Raw genomic sequence first — 15,983 nt, forward strand, 5'->3', positions numbered from 1 at the left:
GAGAAAGAAAGGGAGTTTAAAAAATGGGGAACACGACCAAGAGAAACAGGGAAAAGAGAAGAAGAAGAAAGAAAGAAAGAAAAAAGAAAGAAGAAGAACACAAGCCTGAACAGGAAGAGCAACAGTAAGACATTATATAGAGAGGGATGATTAAAGAGGTTTGGAAAGGTTTGGAAAATTGCATCATGAACAATAAAACCCACAATACCAATTACAGATAAATGACCAGTTATATAGATTTACATACCCTTTGCCGAATCTGAAAAATATGAATCGTTTTTGTTTTTTTTTAAATAAGAGGGATTATTAAAATTGCATTTCGTTTTTTGATCTTTATTGTTTACTCTTTTTATCTTTTGTTAAAGAAAAATCACAAAAATACTCCAAAAAATTTTTTTTTGATAAATCTGTGTCCTGCACATTCTTTGCTTTTCCAGCATCTTCTGTATATTTGACCCTCTTCAACAGCGACTATATGATGTTGAGATCCATCTTTTCACACTGAGGACCACTGAGGGACTCGTACACGACTATTCCAAAAGGTGCGAACATTCACTGATGCTCAAGAAGGTAACACGATACATTAAGAGCCAGGGGGATGTAAACTTTTGAACAGGATAATTGGTGTAATGTTGTTATTATCTTGTTTATCTTTTTCATTTAGTACTGCTCTGCAGAAGCTACATAAGATATTTACGTTACCTAGAAGACGAAATAATAAAATTTACACCGAACAGCCTGTTCAAAAATTTACACCCCCCATGGACAAGGGACTCGTGAACCACTATCACAAACATAAAAACAGTCATTGATGATCCAGGTAACAACACACAGTATTAAGTACCAAGGGTATGTAAACTTTTGAACAGTTCATTCGTGTAAAGTCAGTTATTATTGTGTCTTTTGAACTATATGTAAACAATCTGTTATGTGAAATAACTTATTCAAGGCAGTACTAAATAAAAAAACATAATGCAATTTTAATGATCCCTCTTATTATTATTATTATTATTATTATTATTATTATTTTACAATTATTAACATTTTGCAGATTGTGCAAGGGGTATGTAAATTTATGAGCACAACTGTATGCTGGTTAATTAGGTCTTTTAAAATCAGAACATACTTCCTCAGAACCAAGCAGTCGAGAACACTAATTATCTGCTAGAGATGTGTTGGGAACTAGGAAAGGGTCAAAATGCGGGCCATCTGGTGCCCCTGAGGACTAGGTTGGAAAACAGTGGTTCATGTTATAGAACATTCATTTGCATTATTGAATAGTATGATAAGCTCTGCCACATGGCTGTTATTTATTACGTACACAGAGGTTTGATCCTAGGGCTAGATGTTTTTAATCATATTTCATTTTTAACCCTATTTTTACTATAACGTATGATTCTGTCATTGTTCAGAACATCACTGTTCATATATCTCAGCAGGATCATGACGGTCAATCGTCAGAAAAGAGTTCCAATGTGTTTATCATGATTTTGATACCACCATTTTCAACAAGGCCGATAGAGCAAACCATTAATGACTAATTCTGATGTTCTTCCTCTGCATGTTTAAAATCAGGATTTCATATTAGGGAGAACATCGCGTCTCTGCGTGGAACATTAATATCTTTGATTACGTAAGCTGATGTGTTTTATGGACTGAACAGATGTGTTTAAGGATTTGTATTGTTTCCAGGATGTTAGTTTCTCGTGGAGCACATCTTATAAACAGTGTTGGTCATATTTATTTAGGAGTACGCATTTTAATAAAGTCATAGTGCATTCATATATATGAATTGAATGCCATGGCGTTTAAAAATTCCGGCTACTCTGCTGTGTCATAGGGGAATCCCTTACCACTGATGGATGGGATAGAGGGGGCTGACAAAGTGGGCTGCAGTCAGTAATGGTATAGTTATGAGCTATGTTGTGAGCACAGATTTTATCCCCGGCCCTCCAGGCATTGTTCATGTGAATACTCACTCCTTCACTCTTTTTATCTGGGAAGATACAGCTCTCTCCTCCAGCCGTAAAGTTGCAGTAAACCTTGAAAGAATCTCGTGAGCAGCCCTGGTTTGGATCAATCCAGTACTCCCCTTTAAAAAGGAAACAAAAAGCAAAACAAAACCAAACAAAGGCTGATAACATGTAAATTCTTGTGATTTTTACATTGTTGGTTATGTTTATTATGGGTATGCAAATATTCTGGCTATGTGCAACAATATAGTTTTACAATGAGGAGAGTGTTACTACCATTATTTATTTATTTAAAAATCATTATTTCACCTTTATTACATCTTCTCTCCACTTCATGGACCGTCACCTACAGGTCCATCAGTAATCCTTTTATAATATTTAGGTGTTTCTTTTAAATTCAGAGCATTCACATTTGGGTTTGCAACAATTCAAAATTCACATAAATTGGGATAGTAAAAAGTCATGGAAAGCCTGTGCACGTGTGTGTGTGTGTGTGTGTGTGTGTGTGTGTGTGTGTGTGTGTGTGCGTGCGCGTGCATGCCTGTGCGTGCACCCACCATCAGGAAATTCAGGGTGGCAGAGTTGCAGGTCTTTGCAGGTGCGTGCTGGGTTGTTCTTGGTGCCCAGTGGGTGTTTCATCTGTTCGATCTCCTGCTTGAGGGAGTTGAGTGAGCCAAAAATCTCCTCCATGCCATCCTCATAATCCTTATAGTTGGCATCGGGTGCGTCATCCGCTATTTGGCTGGCGTCTACGTTCCGCCGTGCTCTCTTTGGGCTTGAGTGCATGGGCAGCGGGTGGATGACATCGCCTGGTGGACCCTTAAGGTGTGCATTGGGAGGCATTGGTATTGCTTTTCACAAACTTTTCCACAATTGCAAATCCATACAAACTGCTTCCATGAAACATTGTGAATGGCATGAGCTTGACTGATAACTTGATTGGTATGAAATGAAGCACAAAATTCATTCTAAAAATGACAGAAATGCATGTATTTTACAGAATACTTGAATACAGGTCAATTTAATATCTAAAAAGCTCAACTTTCTTGGAGAAACTAGTACTGACCGGTGGACCTGGAGGTCCTGGTACTCCTGTTTCTCCCTTTGGTCCTGTTTGACCCTAAAGAGAGAGAGAGAGAGAGAGAGAGAGAGAGATACAGATTAAAAACATACCAAAACCCAAGAATTTTTATCTGAGTTATGGCTGAGAGGGAAACTTACTGATGATCCTTTAGCTCCTTTAGGACCAGGGGGTCCCTGCATAAGAAACACACACATACAAACAAACATTCATATATGTACACATCAAAAAACTGTAGGTTTGCATTGAATGATTCTGAATGATTGTTTGGTGAAAACATACAGGCAATCCAGGAGGTCCAATCGGTCCCAGAGGTCCAGCAGGGCCAGCAATACCCTGTACAGAGAGAGAGAGAGAGAGAGAGAGAGAAATAAATAAACAAACAAAAAGAGTTAGAGAGCATTATTCAATAAAATCACTGTGTGGGAATAAACATGCATAATTTCTCTATGTGTGTCTCACATATCCACATACACTATATGGTCAAATGTTCATGGACACCTGATCATCACACCCATGTGTGCTTTTTGAACATCATTTACATTTACAACATTTGCTCCTGTAGATGTTTGAGTGAGTGTGTGACTGAACATAGTGTATGTGTTAAGAAGTTTAAATGTATCTATATCTGTGTACGTAGTTCATGTGTGTGCATCGTACCGTGTCTCCTTTGGGTCCGGCTGTTCCCTGTGGTCCTGGCAGTCCTCTGTCTCCTTTCTCTCCCTGCTCTCCAGGAGGCCCAATCAAACCAATCAGACCTGGATGACCCTGAAACACACACAATTCACACAATAAACAACACGCGAACGCGTTCGTATATACGCTTACTGTATATGTATACACGTACGCTTTTCTATCGTCTAATAGAATAATTAATATTAGTTATGAGTGGTGCTTGCGTAGCGGAGCATCGCTATTGTTATCTCGCGTACTTATTATATGTTATAATCATTATTATTCTTCCGGACAAAACGTAATGTAACTCGTCCCACACCGTTTGTGCTACGGACATGAATGAGGGCATAAACTGACTGGTTAATTGAGGAGAGGTGTGCTATGACCTGCATATACGCATTTCGGAAATTTTGCGGGAAATATTCAGAAAACGTCATAATTCTGGCCCCATAGACAATAATGTGTTTTGGGTATTATGCCATAAAGCCTATTATATTAAAAACTCGAGTTAAATACCATGCTTCAATACAATACAATACCAAAAAAAATGCTTCAAGAAACACATGTAGCTCCTCCTACTGACCAGCATGTGCAGCTGCACGTGTTTCTAGAATTTTGCACAGGCAAGCACAGAAAATGTCAATTCTAGCTACACTTATTCTTCTCAAACACATTATCCAAACCATCACCACTGTCCTGTGAAGGAACATTTTTGTCTCGATGGGAGTGGTCTTTTGCAGGATGACCCCACCCCCATCCACAGGGGACAAGGGCTCACTTGAATTTAGCTAATATGGGAGATTTTAAAGCAAATGGACAGTATTAGACTGCCATCTCCTCCACTGTCATCAAACCACCAACTGAGGGAACATCATTTGGAAGAATGGAGTTCATCCCTACTGTACAGTTCCAGAGACTCGTACCATCTTTACCAAGGACCCTGGGAGCTGGGCTTGCAGCTTATCGTGTCCCCAGAAACATTATGTAGGTTTTTCCTTTAATATGTCACCCCCCTGTGTGTTTTATCCTCAGAAAGGAGCCCTTACCTTTTCTCCTTTAACTCCAGTGTCTCCTTTCAGTCCGGGTAGTCCAGGAGGACCCTGACAGAGAGAGAGAGAGAGAGAGAGAGAGAGCGTGAGAGAGAGAGAGATTTGTTATTCATGGACTCTTTTGCTGTAAAGTGTGGTAATGTATGTGGTATGTGATTTTGGGGGGGTTTGCTACCATAGGTCCTGGGGGTCCATCGGGTCCGGGAGACCCAGGCAGACCTTGTTCTCCCTGAAAAAGAAACCAACAAATGAATTCCCTGAAATATATTAGTACTTAATCTATGCCTCAGTCCGCATATATTCTGCCAAACAATGATGCAGCTACAACTGTGTTGAAAACCCAGTCAGTGTAGGTTCTGCGTCATCTCACTAATATATATGTCTGTCAATCCTGCACACCTGAGTCATATGTGTGTGTGTGTGTGTGTGTGTGTGTGTGTGTGTATGTGTTGGAACTTACTACTGGGCCAGGTATTCCTCGCAATCCTTCAGAACCAGGCTTGCCAGGAGCACCTTGGGGTCCAACAGGACCTGTCTTACCCTGTGGACCCTCAAGACCAGCCTCGCCCTGAGAAATAAAGGCAAAGACAAAATATAGACAAAAAACTAGTAATGCAAATATACAGAGGTGGCCTTTAAGAATGCGCGTTTTTTCATGCAGTTTCACGTGATTCGTCACGTGTGATCACGCGGTACCCTGCAGGCGCAGTTCTAAGAATTTAAATTCATTTGTTGTGCTTTACATAATAACCACCAGGTGGCGCATGGAACAACATACTGTAGCTGAACACAGTAGAATAAAAATGGAATGTGTGGTCGAAAGGTTCACATAAAAATATTACGTTTCTCATCAAAACTTACAATAAACCTAATTTAAATACGTTATTAATTACAAGATTGAAGTATATAAAGGAGCGTGATCGAGTCTCGTAGTACAGGTACAATAACTATAGTATTTAAATGACCTTGGCTACTCCATGTTCCTGGAATAGTGCAGCGGTAATAGGCGGAGTCTGTACGCCAGTTACCAGGGTACAAATCTCCGTTCAACTAACTCTTTTTTAAATTAGCGTTTTTAAACTTGCTTTAAAAGTTTTCATTTAAGCTTTAAACGTTTTCATTTTATGAATGTGGTGTTGTCCTTTACCTTTGCTCCTTTCTCTCCCTGTCGTCCCTCAGGTCCTGTCACTCCTGGAGGACCCTAAATATAGAGAAAAGGAATGAAAAAGAGAAGAAAATATGAATGTTGATGGACACACAGGTGGACAGACAAAAACAGATCGATAGATACGATTCACAATAGGCAGAAGTTACTTACTCTCTTTCCTGGAGGTCCAGTTGGTCCAGATTCACCAGTTGGTCCTGGAGATCCCTGACAAATTATCACAAATAAATAAAACAAGTGTATCTACACTTGACAGGTGCATGTGATTGATGATTGACAGGTTAACTCACAGGCTGACCAGGCTCCCCGTCATCACCTTTGTCACCAGGAGGACCATCCAAACCCTGATAAAATAGTTAGTGTCATGTTACTTTACAAATGATTATTGATTGTGATTTACTAACACAAAATTAACACATAAATACACGTCAATAAACAAATAATACATACATGTGGACCAGGCTCTCCAGGAGGTCCAGGGTCACCAGGAAAACCACTTGGACCCTAAAAAACAAAATAATTCATTAACAAAATAATGATTATAAATAAAAATAATTATGCTTTTATATCGAATTATGAATTCACAAGATAGCAATTTGAATTTATTTAGTAGTGTCGACATATGACTTATTAAAGATGACTATTCCTTTTTTCTATTTTTTATTTCTCTAATGACAAGAAATGAATTAAATAAAAATGAATGATTAAATAGGAAGAATTATTAATTAGCAAGTTTACATTTGTTATAATTCTCAAAAACTCTAAGTTCTCAGAACTCACTGGACTTCCTTTAGGACCATCATCACCAGGGGGGCCCTTAGGTCCTGGTGGACCAGCAGAACCAGCAGGACCAGCTTCTCCTTTCTCTCCTCGTTCTCCTCTTGGTCCCTGACACACACACAATTCTCTGAAGTCAACATCCAGGTGTAATAAATGAGTAAGTCTGTCACACCGAGTCACAGTTGTTATTTTCACTCATCAACAACTAATACAATTATTAACTTCGATTATATTTATCAAGAAACAATACATTAACTAAAACTGAGAGAAATTTTTCGAGCTCTGAAATTCTCATATGAAACAAATATAGCTAAAGTTCTGATACTGGCAGTGTAACGATGGCCCTTTCACAAACAAATTATATTGTGTAATTATTTACATTACAAATGTGCAATGTGTCGCAGTTGTGTTTATTTTGTGTGCTTTTTCGTGGCTTTAGATCACTGTATCATACCGGAGGACCAACGTCGCCTTGCAAGCCGGGCTCTCCAGCTTCACCTGGGTCTCCCTTTATATTATGAGAGAGAGAGAAAGCAAAGTGTCAGTAAACGTCACAATTTTATTCTAGACAACACTGCTGTTCATAACTCTTTACAGAGCCTGTCTATGAAACTCAACCGTGACACTTCCAACCCTCTTAACTTTTCACTACAGTTTTAAGGCTACTTTTCACATATTGATCTAAAAGCAGTGAGTCTGGCTGAGTTCATACAGGATTGTTGAAACAGGATAATGTAGTATTCCTGTTCTTGTCTAATTACATCTCATTTTGTTTATAATTCATTCAGTTTTCAAACCTTCTCTCCCACAGCCCCAGGGTTTCCAATGCCTCCAGGGGGGCCTTGGGGTCCATCGGCTCCTGGAGGTCCAGAGGGGCCTCGGGGACCAGGAGGACCAGGTGGACCCTGAGAGAGAGAGAGAGAGAGAGAGAGAGAGAGAGAGAGAGAGGGGAAAAGAAGAGACACACAAATGGGACTGAATTCAACTCATACTGCTCAAGATTAACCAAAATGATGTTTTGTTTGAGTCAAATTGACCTACTTTACATTTTTATAAAAAGCGTAAAATATGATAAGCATGACGCAATTTATCACAAGTATAGCGCAAAGATTACAATTAGTCCATGCTGACCAAAAACTAATAACATAACATTATATAACAAACATTTGGGTTTGTTTTTTTAGCACTGCAAGTATTGTTTTAGTGTACATATTCACTACTAAGCATCAAAAAGAATTAAAGATAAATAATTATATTAAAATGCTAAAACAATTACATTAAAAATATATACAGTATTACAAAACTATCCGAAATTTAGGTGCATTTCTTCTTACCATGTGACCAACATCTCCAGTTTCTCCTTTCTCACCAGGAGGTCCAGGCAAACCCTGTGTGCAAAATAAACCCGGAGTGAATAACAAAGGCTTCATTCTTTTCTAAAAGCTTGTTCTGATTTGTTTCAAAGCGATGGGGACAGTAATCAATAGTAAGTGTTAGCTGCCATGAGACAACAATAATATGTGCATTCTCACCTGAAGGCCAACAGGTCCAGGTGGTCCAGGGAATCCTCGTGGTCCCTCATCTCCTTTCTGCCCAAACAAACCCTGCTGTCCTCTCGGACCGGGCTCTCCATCAGCTCCCTAAAGAGGAAGGGCGGGAGAAAGAAAGAGAAAGTTGAATCTCTTTCAATCTGTCAGTATAGATCTAATGTGATGTCAGGAAAAATTAGAAGCAGCCCAATTCAGATAGGAAATCTTTATTATTTTCTACTAAGCAAGTGTAGCCAGTGTAGAATGTCCACGACAGAACCCACTCTAACACAGGACTAGGGTTACATTTTTTAAAACACTTTTTTGCTAACTACAATACCGGTTAAAATTTGAACGTTTGTGACCAAACGTTTGACTGCTAGTGCATCTCAAATGAGAATTTTGAGAAAGGAAAGAAATGCTTTCCTGATCTTTTCAGGGGAAATGCATCAAGTGCACAAGTGAAACTGCACTGATGACATTAAATGTTATGACATTTGTGATAATATATTCTTAATAGCTTATTTATATAACTTAGCCTGTTAAAGCATTCTGAATAGAATATAACACATTATAAACATATAAAATGTAAAGGACTTTTTAGTCCTTTTATTTGCTGAAATATGTAATAAATAAATACATGAATAATACTCACAGCAGGACCAGGTGCACCAATTGGCCCTTGGGGGCCAGTTGGCCCAGGAGGACCCTGAAAAAAGACGCAAAAAGAAAAAGAAGTGGGAAAAAAAGAAGCAAAAAGAGAACTGTTTAGGTTTAGGTTGTTGCATTTGCATTCATATTATAACCACCATCTAGAGGTAAAGGAGGAAAAAATTAAATAGACTCACCTGCTCTCCTTTATCTCCTTTGCTACCTTTCTGACCAGGCTCACCGATCTCACCCTGTCAAATAAAATATATTTCTACTGTAAAAGGGACCGATGAGTATAAATTAAAGGGTAATTAAAAATAAAGGCAAATAAGAATTTTGGTCCTTTAGAGCAGCCATACCTTATCTCCATCTTCTCCCGGAGGTCCAAGAGGTCCAGCAGGACCTGGCAAACCAACAGGACCTTGAATACCATCTCTACCAGCAGGGCCTTGAGGTCCTTTTTCTCCCTGAAGAAATAAACAGCAAGATTGAAAGATTTGTAAAAATGAAAGCGTTAAAGAAAAGGCAGAGCCTGTAACAGGACGTCACCTACAAATAGCAATTATCATCTTCACTACTTTAATCGAGGCATTTATTCAAGCAAACAGAAACGAGTATTCTACAGAGAAATTTCACGTTGGCGCGGGATCTGAGCAAACTTTGTTGTACCGGTGAGCGTGAGCGGTACATGAGTGGAGTGTTCGCTCCGGCCGAGAGGAATTGAGCTGAACGCACATGTATAGAGCGGAATATTGAGTGTCGCATCGCTCCAATTCGCTCACGTGCTCTGATAAGAATTAGAACATTTTTAAACAAAAGGTAGGAGTGAGCCATAAGACAAGGGGTCTGGTTCATGATTAGAAGCTCAAGTTTAAGTTTAGGGCTTGGGTTTAGCTGCTATAACAGGAAATTTGCACAGGAGACTAGGTTAAGTGCTACTTACCGGTCCACCTTTCTCTCCAGCAGGCCCTGGGGGTCCCTGAGGTCCTGGGCGTCCAGGGGGTCCAGTGGGACCTGTCGGACCAGCAGGACCTCGCTCACCAGGTGAACCCTGGAAGAAAAGAGACAAGGAGAGAGAGGAAATTGTAAGTGGTACAAAAAATACATGTTAGAAAAACTTAATCTAGTATAATATTAATGTAAAGTTTTTACCACTGAACATGCCAGGTGCTTACTCTCCATGGCATAAGTGTCGAGTAAAAAATATTGATTATTTAAAACAGAGAGAGATTGAGAGAGAGAGAGAGAGAGAGAGAGAGAGAGAGAATCATAGACAAACCTGTACATATTTACTTACTGAAGAGCCACTGTGTAGAGCAGAGGACAAAAAAGGAAACAGGAAATAAAACAGTGAATATAAAAGAGGCACTGGAAATAGAGAGAACGACAGAGAGAGAGAGAGAGAGAATGATAGAGGGACTGAGAAAAAGAAAAATGGACGGAGAGATATGGTGTTTACTCACAGCAGGTCCAGGTGGACCTGGTGGTCCTTCATTCCCTTTCAAACCTGCAGTTCCCTGCAGAAAAAAAAAAATATATATATATAAATATTTAAAAGAATTTATTTTCATGTTTCGATGTGTAGCCCCCTTTTTAAAAACGTTTATTGTCATTTTTTGATGCTAAGCTGATTTGGTGCTTTTTGATTATCATTACTAAAAAGTTGTGAGTTCTTCACAGATGAATGTGTATTTATATATATATATATATATGCAGATGTAAATACAAGGAAGAAATCTGAATATTATGAATATTATTAAATTTTACATTATTCCTTAAACAAAGCTGAGCGAATTATTAACAGTGTAGATGTTCCGTCTGGTTAAAGATCCTTACGATGTAACTACAGTACTTTTCTATTTTACGTATCATTTGAACAATGCTTTTACTGTTAACAGTAGAATATTAAATTAAACTATTGTCTGTCTAGAATAGGATTTTGGATGCTATCTAGTTTAAATTGTTGCATGTGCTATCTTTGCTGTTGCATGGACGTCGGTTTACTACGTTGTTCTTGACGATGTAATCTTGCTTGTTATTTTCAAATAAACGAAACTGAACTCTAATTGAGGTAGATATCATTTGGTTATATATCGGGTATTTTACAATACATTTTTATAACTGAACTGCTATGAAATGAAACTGAGTGTTGTAAATGTCACTCACAACAGGCCCAGGTAACCCCCTCTCTCCAGGAAAACCTCGCAGTCCTTGGGGTCCATCTTTACCAGCAGGGCCTGCCGGACCTGGATCTCCCTAAATACACACACAGCCCCATTGTGTTAGGGTTAGAAATGGGGCTAATATTTATATCCTGTCTTCATATTAAGCATGCATTCTTATGAATTTTGCATGAGACCAGGGTCTTTAGTACACACTGTTTACATGCATGTGAGTCTGGTTGTATTGATGCAGGCATGTGTGTGTTCTCACCTTGGCTCCCTCTTTACCAGCAGGTCCAGGCAGACCTTGTTCACCTGGTGGTCCTGGAGGTCCGGGATGGCCTCGCTCTCCCATTGGTCCGGTTTCACCTGTTGCTCCCTGCGCAGCGAGAAATGGTTAATGAATGAGTTATGGGTAATGTAGTATTACACATTAGCCTCAGCCTTAACAGAACTGCACTGGACAAATCACGCAGGATTATGACGGATAATGGATCAGTGGATTAGAGCCATTTTTAGATAATCATATTTAAATCCATGCCATGTGTGTGTGGTGCTCGAAACATAGAGATTTTCACTGCAGGATATGGGCTGGAGAAGGAGTAGTTACTAGTAGGACAGGGAAGCTGTAGTTGATAGCTTAGATTTAGTTTAAACTTTATCAAAATGCCTTATTGGTGATCGGTATCTTCTTCTTTTGTGTGTGTGTTTGTGTGTGTGTGTGTGTGTGTGTGTGTGTGTGTGTGTGTGTGTGTGTGTACACTCACCTGAGGTCCTAGCACACCTGGAGGTCCGGGAGGTCCAGTCTTTCCTTGGAAACCCTATGGAGGGGACAAGTCCATTAGTGAGTAATGAAAAAAGTGGCAGTACAAGTGAACAGGTGGAGGGACAGATGTTTGGATAGAGGGAAAGTTTGGAGGACAGATGTGCGATAGATGGAGAGATTAGGTGTAAAATTGGGTAGACAGGGGGACGAATGGGATAATTGTGTCTTGTAAAATGGGTGGGATTGACTACATGTTAAATTAAATTAAAGTTAATAAGGTAAACTTCATCATAATGATCAGAATATTCTTCTTCTTGTGTGTGTGTGTGTGTGTGTGTGTAGCATGGCTCACTGTCTCTCCTCTCTGGCCGGGGTGCCCAGGCAGTCCATCTTTTCCAGCTGGTCCCTGAAAAACAGAGACAATGGACGGATGAGTGAAAAAGCGGAAAACAAGAAAAATTAGCATTCTATTTTCCTTGGATTGCAAATGTCACTCACAGGAGGCCCTTTAGGCCCAGGAAATCCAGTTGATCCCTGAGGTCCTGGCAGACCCTGCAGAACACACACACAGTTACTGTTACTTGAGTAATTGGTTTATTGTATAGTTTTAAGTAGTTTTACTTGTAATTGAGTAAAAAATTTGGCTACTTTGTCCACCTCTGGAAATATCACATTGCCAATAATATTCAGTCCTGTAACTCAGTACTTAGTTGAAGCCCCTTTGGCAGTGATTACAGCTTCAAGTCTTTTTTGGGTATGATGCAACAAGCTTGCACACCTGGATTTGGGGACTTTCTGCCATTCTTCTTTTCACCGTTGGTGCACAGCCATTTTCAAATCTCTCCAGAGATGTTCGATCGGGTTCAAGTCCGGGCTCTGGCTGGGCCACTCAAGGACATTCACAGAGTTGTCCCTTAGCCACTCTTGTGTGGTCTTGGCTGTGTGCTTATGGTCATTGTCCCACTGGAACGTGAACCTTCGGCCCAGTCTGAGGTCCTGAACACTCTGGAACAGGTTTTCATTGAATATATCTCTGTATTTTGCTACTTTCAGCTTTTCTTCTACCCTGACCAGTGCCCCAATCCATGCTGCTGAAAAACACAACAACCCCCCCCCCCCTCCCCCCACCACAGCATGATGCTACCACAATCATGCTTCACCGTTGGGATGATATTGTGCAGGTGATGCACAGTGCCTGGATTCCTCCAGACATGATGCTTGAGGCCAAACAGTTCAATCTTCATTTCATCAGACCAAAGAATCTTGTTTCTCACAGTCTGAAAGTCTGAAAGTTTTTGCAAATTCCAAGAGGAGAGGCTTCTGTCTGGCCACACTGCCATAAAACCCAGTTTGGTGGTGTGTTGCAGTGATGGTTCACCTTCTGCAAGTTTCTCCCATCTCCACACATGATCTCTGGAGCTCAGCCAGAGTGACGATCGGGTCCTTGGACACCTCTCTTACCAAGGCCCTTGGCCCTTCTCAAACTGACTGCTCAGTTTGGCTGGGTGGCCAGCTCTAGGAAGAGTGCTGGTTGTTCCAAACGTCTTCCATTTAAGTATTATGGAGGCCACTGTGCTCTTGGGAACCTTCAATGCAGTAGCATTTTTTTGTAGCCTTGCCCAGATGTTTGCCTCAACACAATCCTGTCTCTGAGCTCCGCAGGCCGTTCCTTTGACCTCATGGCTTGGTTTTTGCTCTGATATGGATTTCTGCTATTAGGCCTTATATAGACAGGTGTGTGCCTTTCAAATCATGTCCAATCAATTGAATTTAGCACAGGTAAACTCCAAACAAAGTGTAGAACCATCTCAAACATGATCTAGAGAAATGTGATGCACCTGAGTGTCATAGCAAAGGGTCTGAATACTTTTGCCAATGTGATATTTTCTTTTTAATAAATTGCACTTGCATAATGACAAAGCAAGTGTGGTTTTTGCTTTGTCATTATGAGGTAGATTGATGTTAAAAAAATGTAAAAGTATATTAACATAAGGCTTTTTTTAAAAAACAAAAAACAAAAACATAACATAACAATATGTTAGAACAAAATGAAGGTGTCTGAATCCTTTCTGAATCCAGTGTAAAAGCACTGCTGATCAGTAATCTGTACAAAACAGAACAAGTGTTGTAAATTCATACCCGTTCACCTGGTGGTCCTGGAGGTCCATCGCTTCCTGAATTGCCCTGTGGAGGAGCAAATAGGAATGAGGAAGGGAACAGTGTACACCCTTTATGTTTATGATTCATTACGCAGCGTTAGCAAGCTAACAACCATTTAGTTGACAGCACAAAACTTCCCAGTTACAACAACTGTGGTGTGAAGGAAGCACAACACCACACATTACCACAGTGACAAACCGTCCCCACCAAAATTATTGGAACGGCAAGGCCAGTTTTTTTCTGTTTTTGCTAGACAGTGGGTACACTGCTATACGTTTGGGGTTGAGATCAAAAGACAGATAAGATACAATAGATCAGAACTTCAGCTTTCATTTCCTGATATGTACATCCAGATGTGTTAAACTTAGGACGGCAGACCACACAATTTTTAGGTGAGCGCTTAATATTTGGTTGCATATCCCTTGCTTGCAGTAACTGAATCAAGCAGGGGACCCACTGACATCACCGAACTGTGGCATTCTTCTTTTGTGAGGCTTACACCACAGCATCTTTCAGTTGCTGTTTTTTTTTTTTTTTACTATGGTACTACCTCCACCACGCTTGACCAATGAGCTTGAAAATTGTTTTCACTTTAATTAATAGGTTAAAATTTCACAATTAAGGTAGAAAAGGTTCTGACATGATGTACCTCACAAAAACCTGCCACTGTAACAGGGGTGTTTATATAGTTACCTTTGGTCCTGCTTTTCCTGTGGGTCCCCTGGGGCCTCTTTCTCCACGAGGGCCCTGAAGAAAGAGAGAGACAGAAGGATGGAAGGATGAGCACTGTATCCTTTTAACAATTTTCCAGGCTAAACTTTTTTCAACATCCATCTGTACGCATGTGCTACTGTAGTAAGAGGAATCTTACAGTAGGTCCTCGCTGTCCTCGTGGTCCAGGCTTTCCAGCTGTTCCCTACAGAAAGAAACACAAAAGAGAGCTAGAGACAGTATTTGTCACAGCATTTATATTAGTATATTGAATGTATTGGTTTGGAAGCCATGATGAGTGTGTGGGAGTGCATGGAATCTTCATCATACTGCCGTACCCTTGTTCCCTTTTCTCCATTGGCTCCAGGGAAGCCTTGGAATCCTTGAGAACCCTGTAAAGCACAGAAAGAGAGAATGAGAAAGAACATGTTCATTATGTCCAGGAAAAAGCCATGAAAGGCAGTGAGAGCCACAAAACTTACCTTTGGCCCTTGTCTTCCAGGATAACCTGGCAATCCTGGAACACCAAGCTTGCCCTAAAAGAATTCAAATAAATAAAACATATAAATAAACAGATTCTAAATCAGGAAGCCACAGTCAGATTATTCACAGATTACCCTGCAGTATAGAAATCTGTACACTATACATAAGGTTTAACAAAATGAAATTTTTGTATTGCTTACATTGAGATTTTTTCGGTATAATTGACTGGTTTTGATACACAGTATCATTTTCATCAGATCCAATCTAAATATCACTTACAAGTAAACATTAATGTGAGGAAATAAATGTCAAATATTGAAAGCTTTTTTTTTGCTTTTATATGATAGAAATCTAAACTATAGAAATACACAGCTACCGTTCATGTTCACTCTACGTCAGGGCAACACTGCAGCTACCCATATGTCTCAGGTCAAAGTTTGATTGCACCATTTTGTGTATCAGTGAGGAACTGTTCAAGAGAAAAGTGTGATAAATCTAAGAAGTGATCCCTTGTTTATTTTCAGGCACTGCTGAAGGAGATTACTTTATTAAATACTCCCTCTCTCTCGTTCTCTCTGTCTCTCTCTCTCTCTCTCTCACACACACACACACACCTTCTCTCCACTTGATCCAAGAGGTCCAGCATCTCCAGGAAGTCCAGCTCGTCCTTTAGGTCCCTCAGGACCGTCCTCTCCTCTGGGTCCTGCAGGTCCTAGCTCACCCTGAGTCACACACACACGTTCACACACACACACACGCACACATTACTGCAGTGTACTAAAGTGTTGTTGGAACTGG

The 15,983-nt window shown here is 40.0% G+C and overlaps 1 protein-coding gene across 2 annotated transcripts in view; it reads right to left on the bottom strand.

The window, feature by feature from the left end:
- Positions 1-15,983, bottom strand: part of col5a1 (procollagen, type V, alpha 1) — a 90,185-nt gene that overhangs the window by 4,032 nt on the left and 70,170 nt on the right. For both annotated transcript variants that reach the window (XM_053649679.1, XM_053649678.1), the window contains exons 30-63: positions 15,800-15,907; positions 15,185-15,238; positions 15,041-15,094; positions 14,863-14,907; positions 14,685-14,738; positions 13,971-14,015; positions 12,330-12,383; positions 12,184-12,237; positions 11,833-11,886; positions 11,337-11,444; positions 11,070-11,159; positions 10,367-10,420; positions 9,847-9,954; positions 9,263-9,370; positions 9,101-9,154; positions 8,908-8,961; positions 8,256-8,363; positions 8,058-8,111; positions 7,521-7,628; positions 7,178-7,231; positions 6,724-6,831; positions 6,394-6,447; positions 6,234-6,287; positions 6,097-6,150; positions 5,926-5,979; positions 5,239-5,346; positions 4,954-5,007; positions 4,776-4,829; positions 3,715-3,822; positions 3,337-3,390; positions 3,195-3,230; positions 3,040-3,093; positions 2,531-2,792; positions 1,980-2,092 (exon numbers count right to left, since the gene is read on the bottom strand). In XM_053649679.1, the coding sequence (XP_053505654.1) occupies positions 1,980-2,092; positions 2,531-2,792; positions 3,040-3,093; positions 3,195-3,230; positions 3,337-3,390; positions 3,715-3,822; positions 4,776-4,829; positions 4,954-5,007; positions 5,239-5,346; positions 5,926-5,979; positions 6,097-6,150; positions 6,234-6,287; positions 6,394-6,447; positions 6,724-6,831; positions 7,178-7,231; positions 7,521-7,628; positions 8,058-8,111; positions 8,256-8,363; positions 8,908-8,961; positions 9,101-9,154; positions 9,263-9,370; positions 9,847-9,954; positions 10,367-10,420; positions 11,070-11,159; positions 11,337-11,444; positions 11,833-11,886; positions 12,184-12,237; positions 12,330-12,383; positions 13,971-14,015; positions 14,685-14,738; positions 14,863-14,907; positions 15,041-15,094; positions 15,185-15,238; positions 15,800-15,907 (2,589 nt within the window). The remainder of the gene's footprint in view (positions 1-1,979; positions 2,093-2,530; positions 2,793-3,039; positions 3,094-3,194; positions 3,231-3,336; positions 3,391-3,714; positions 3,823-4,775; positions 4,830-4,953; positions 5,008-5,238; positions 5,347-5,925; positions 5,980-6,096; positions 6,151-6,233; positions 6,288-6,393; positions 6,448-6,723; positions 6,832-7,177; positions 7,232-7,520; positions 7,629-8,057; positions 8,112-8,255; positions 8,364-8,907; positions 8,962-9,100; positions 9,155-9,262; positions 9,371-9,846; positions 9,955-10,366; positions 10,421-11,069; positions 11,160-11,336; positions 11,445-11,832; positions 11,887-12,183; positions 12,238-12,329; positions 12,384-13,970; positions 14,016-14,684; positions 14,739-14,862; positions 14,908-15,040; positions 15,095-15,184; positions 15,239-15,799; positions 15,908-15,983) is intronic.

The sequence above is a fragment of the Ictalurus furcatus genome, chromosome 18 (assembly GCF_023375685.1).
Source record: "Ictalurus furcatus strain D&B chromosome 18, Billie_1.0, whole genome shotgun sequence".
In the NCBI taxonomy this organism is placed as follows: domain Eukaryota; kingdom Metazoa; phylum Chordata; class Actinopteri; order Siluriformes; family Ictaluridae; genus Ictalurus; species Ictalurus furcatus.